This window comes from Pteropus vampyrus, unplaced genomic scaffold, assembly GCF_000151845.1.
Source record: "Pteropus vampyrus isolate Shadow unplaced genomic scaffold, Pvam_2.0 Scaffold167, whole genome shotgun sequence".
NCBI lineage: Eukaryota > Metazoa > Chordata > Mammalia > Chiroptera > Pteropodidae > Pteropus > Pteropus vampyrus.
Genome location: NW_011888948.1, coordinates 761,414 through 766,235, shown reverse-complemented (window position 1 = coordinate 766,235; position 4,822 = coordinate 761,414). Strand labels below are relative to the sequence as shown.

At 47.6% G+C, this 4,822-nt stretch overlaps 1 protein-coding gene across 1 annotated transcript; it reads right to left on the bottom strand.

Moving 5' to 3' along the window:
• Positions 1-2,847: 2,847 nt before the first annotated feature.
• Positions 2,848-4,281, bottom strand: ARL11 (ADP ribosylation factor like GTPase 11). Its single transcript, XM_011370316.2, has 2 exons — positions 4,229-4,281; positions 2,848-3,711 (listed from the first exon to the last, which is right to left on the bottom strand). The coding sequence occupies exon 2, from the start codon at positions 3,430-3,432 to the stop codon at positions 2,884-2,886; it is 549 nt and encodes a 182-aa protein (XP_011368618.1). The 5' UTR covers positions 3,433-3,711; positions 4,229-4,281; the 3' UTR covers positions 2,848-2,883.
• Between the last annotated feature and the right edge of the window lie 541 nt (positions 4,282-4,822).

Genomic DNA, 4,822 nt, shown 5'->3' with positions numbered 1-4,822 from the left:
CTGTCTCCACCCAAACACAGCTGCCCAGATTATCTTCCTAAGTATAGGTCTCATCATAGCACCCTCCTGCCAGCACCTCAGGAAGGCTCCCTGCCACATATCAAAACAACCAGGACATTCAGCAACATGGAAGATGGAGACCCTTTCCCATTACAGAGTCATAAAAATGTTGGGTAAACTGTAACCAAAATCATCATTATCATCATCATCATAAATATTTGTTTTAATATATGCTGTCCTTGCACAAAAGAAAGAGAAATCTTCAAGTGGTGGCAATGAAGAGAGGAACAACAGCCAAAGCAGTTGGGTGTGAGCTAGGAAGCCTGGGGTCCATGGGGATCTTAGAGGAGCCCGATTTAGGCTCTAGGGACTAGGCTGGGGTAATAACACCTGTATGGGAATGGGAGATGTGCCCGTAGGCTTGCTTGGAGGAGAGAAACTTTTGACCTGAGCTCAGCAGAAAAGCAAGAGCATCAAAGCCTTAAAGGCCTGTGCCCTGACTGGGGCAGAGTCCAGATTTATACTACCTGTGAGGCCCATGAGCCCCAAGCAGAGAAATTAACATAATATTTGGTCTAAAACAATTGAAACCTCTAGGATCCTAGTAGATACTAATGTGAAGCCGCTCTGTATAGAAACCCTGTTCCCGAGAGCACATGGGAGTGACACAGAAAAAACCGATCCTACTGAAGGTGAGCTCACAATAAAAAGTGACAAATCGTGTGAAGAAATGGGTCTCCGTGACTGAGAACTAGCAGGTGTATGCAGCAGGGTCCTTGATATCTCAAGAATTGCAGATAATGGAATAATTTGAAAGAAGCTATAAACACTTTTATACCCAGCATTTCAAAAGCAGAACCCAGCAGTCTGGTCTCTGTCCCAGCCTGTTCCTCCTGTCTCCACCTTCTTAGTTCATTTCAGTCCTTCCTGTCATGTAGACCCCAAAATCTTGATCTGTCTTCAGATTCCTGTCTCAGCTTTTCCCCTTAAAAATGGTTCTCAATTGTCTCATCTCCCTTCCTCTCCTCCGTTACTGCAGTGGGCATTTAGCTGGTCTCTCCGCCTTCTTGTCCCCAGTGGCCCTCCTTCTCTTTAATCCACTCCACACCTCACTTCCACTAAGTTATCCTCCTAAATACCAAGTCCCATGATTTCACTTTCCCAAGCCAAATTCCTGATCAGAAAAGTCCAAGCCTTCCCCATCATAGACCTTAACTTTTTTTCCAGTTTCGTTTCCTTTTATAACAGGTTACCCTCACCCCAACCTGCTATTTCTGCCACTCTGGCTTACTTATCCTTCTGACACCCTCCCTCAGGCTTCCAAGAAGTCTCCTTCTGACTGAAGGTGAATCTTAAACCTTCTAGAAGCATGATGTCGTGAAACAATGAAGACATCATTAGGGCTAGACTCCTCTGGTTTCAAATGCCAGATATGCCACTAAATCGCTCTGTGCCTCAAGCAAGTCATAACCTCTTCAAGCCTCCGTTTCTAATTATATAAGATGGGAATGATACCTACTTTGCTGAGTTGGAAGAATTAGAGATACTATACATAAAACACTGAACATAGAACCTGGCTTCAGTAAGTGCTCAAGAAACAGTTGCTGAATTAAGCTTCTATCTTTATACTTTTATGCGAGCTAGGTCCCACTGCTCCCCCAACCAGAGCTCCATGAGGCCACAGCCTTGTCTCATTTGTCTGCATCATCGCACTTTCCTGTGTCTAATACACACAGGAAGTCTTGAAACACATCAACTGACAAGTAGTGAAGAGAACTAGGCAAGCCTAACTTGATGCTGGACGGGAAGACTTTGATAGAGGGACCTAGCAGGTACCAGATGTTGGAGGGAGACTGAGGGCCAGTTTATATTCTGTCACTCCAGAGAGAGCAGAACTACTGTCAGGAGCTTAAAGGAGGTTGACGTTAGTCCAGGATAGGAAGCAACAGCCAACATTTAGAGCTGTTTGACATGAGGGCTGGTGCTGAATAGCAGTTGTATGCCATTAAAACACTCAGATTATAGGAAGTATTTACGAGTGATAATGCGGGAGATTTATTGCTGTCAAAATCCATACCTCCCGATTAGAGGGCCTGGTCCATAGCTAAAAGTTCAGAGCTTTTGCCACAAATTCAATGCTCTAGATATTTTTTGATTAAGTGAATGAATAAATGAATGAAATCAGTGATTAATCTGATCTTTATGGAAAGATATGTGTACAAGAAGGAAAAATAGAAAGGGTTTAGAAAAAGACCAACGCAGGATGACAAAAGGGCAGAGAAAGGTCAATCAGGGTCAGAGAAGAGAGGACGAGTTTGGGAAGGCCGGAACTCCTGGCTCTTCGCCCAAGGCCGAGCACCCTGCGACCTTCTAAACCCAAGATTCCCTGGGAACAGACTCGCCTGCTCAATTCTGCTCGTTGACCACTTGCTTTCGGAGTGATGGTGGCACATACGCAGGGACTGTCAGGAAAAGTCACTCATAAGACCGTGACCATGTCCAGATGATATTCTGATTTGATTTTGAAACCTCTTTCCCTCTGCAAACCTAGGCCTTAATTATTATGCTCTATTATTACAATTACTTGCTGCCCTATTATTACAATTGCTCAGTTCGTACTTGGTAATGAGTTGAAGTTTGTTGAGGTGCTTTTTTTCCTTCAAGTATCGTTATTCACACAATAATTGATTTTCAACATAAATACCAGTGACGATAAGTCCCAAGAAGAAAACATTCTATCCAAGCACAGAAGGATTTCTCCTTTGATAAATCGAGCTTAAGATTCTCAAGGAACAAATGGTTCTTCCAGTTCACAGGAGCAAAGATAAGCCGCTCTGTCCGCGTGGAGCCCTCTTGCTTTCCGCGCTCGCTGCCCCACTGCGCTCACCTGGAGACACAGTGCCGTCGGGATCTCAGGAGGCCCCTTAGGCTCTGCAAGGCCTCGGGCAGCCCGGCGCCGGTGCGGGCGCTGCAGGCCCGGAGCTCCCAGCGGCGGTCCGGGAACCTCTCCAGGCCCAGCCTGTCTCTGATCTCAAGCAGCGGCAGAGCATCAGGCGCTTCCTGCTTGTTGGCCAGCACCAAGAAAGGGACGCTGGCCATGCTGGGGTTGTCCAGGACTTCCGTGAGCTCAGCCACTGCCTCGGGCAAGCGAGCTTTGTCTGTGCTATCCAGCACATACACGAGGATGTCCGTGCCTTCCAGGTAGTCCTTCCAGCTGGCCCTGAGCTGAGTCTGACCCCCGACATCCCAGAGAGTCAGGGACACATGCCCTGGCGCTTCGAGAGGTTCCACATTGAAGCCAACTGTGGGCAGGGTCTCCACCAGCTGGTAGCCCTTCAGTTTGTACAGGAGCGTGGTCTTGCCAGCCAAGTCAAGGCCCATCATCACCACATGGGCTTCTCCCTTGTGACTTCGGGAATTCACAGAACCCATGGTGGCCACTGCTAACTTTGCGAGGAGAAAGGCCAGGTGCACACATCAGCCGTTCCTTTTCGAAAGAGCACGCAGAGCCATGCAGGCATAGGGAAGAAGAGCTTCAACTCCAAAGGTACCAAGTGTCTTTACAATGCCAGGTTTCATACGCAGGCCCGAATTCCGAAAGGCCAGGAAGTAAGGGTGTGTGAGTCACCATCAGCTGACCTATTTCTGGGAAGCCTGCTTCAGAGACGAGGAAAGGGCCCGCTGAAAGATGTGGAAGGTGGGCTCACATTCCTTGGTAGTTAAAGCAAGGAGGCAAAACAAAGTTCCGGTTAGACAAACCTAGCTCAGCAGAACTGACTGAAACATGTCTTCAATTCTCACCAGTCTGTGGCTTCTAGCCTGTTTTCCTTCGGTAAGCCTAAACCCTGAGTGGAAGCTATCTTGGGCTCAGTGAGCTGAGTGAAGATGACAGGCAGCTCACAGTAACTTCTGCCTTTGGAATGCCTAACACGACCAGCACCGTGTCCTGTAAACAGTAGCTATTTATAAATACTGTTGGCCGAGGACAAACTTACCAGTCAGGGCAAAGTGGTGTCCTCCGTTGTCTTACCAAGGTCAATCATCTCTAGAACACTACTCCCAGTTTTTGAAAATTCCAAATTTTAAGTCTAAGACCAGTTCCCAATTTAGTCAGGGGAAACCTTGGCTGGGACAGGTGAAGGAGTATACTTCAGCTGCCCCCGGAGAAAAATAAGACAGCCACAGTTCATTCCTCATGCCAGGGTAGAAGAGTGAAAATTAAAGTTACCTCGGTGTTATCAGACAGTGGCCCAAAGCCCTTCCTTTGCCGCGGTCGTCCTCCATGCAGCTGCTGGTCAGTGATGTCCCAAGAGCTTGAAGAGAAGGAAGTGTAGTGACTGTAACGGGTTCTCCTTTTTCTGCTTCCTTTTCCCAGGTGGTTGGGGGCAGGGCAGGCTCCACAGCCCCTCCTTCAGCTCTAGGGCTCCCCAGCAGTCCTCCAGCTGGGGATGCACCAAAAGATACCCCCAGCTCTTCAGCTCTTGCCAGAGCCAGGCCCAGCACCAACTCCCCTTTCCCAGCATCTCAGACTCCATGCAGGAAGGAGGGTGCTATGCTCAGAGCTGTGCCCAAGTTCAGCCGCTTTCAGCCCAAGTCCAGCCGCTCTCATTTGCTCTTTCTCTCACAATCCCATGACCTCCTCCTTTGTGGAGAAATCTGAAAATCAGACTTTTTCCTTCAGCTCAGGCCTCGAGGTTTTTCTGGTGCCTGGAGATTCTTTTGTTCCTTGGAACCATACAATCTTGAAAAAACTTCCTAAGTATGGTTAAAACACTCTAAAATATAGATATCTATATTTTTTGTTGAAGGTGAAGCATACAAA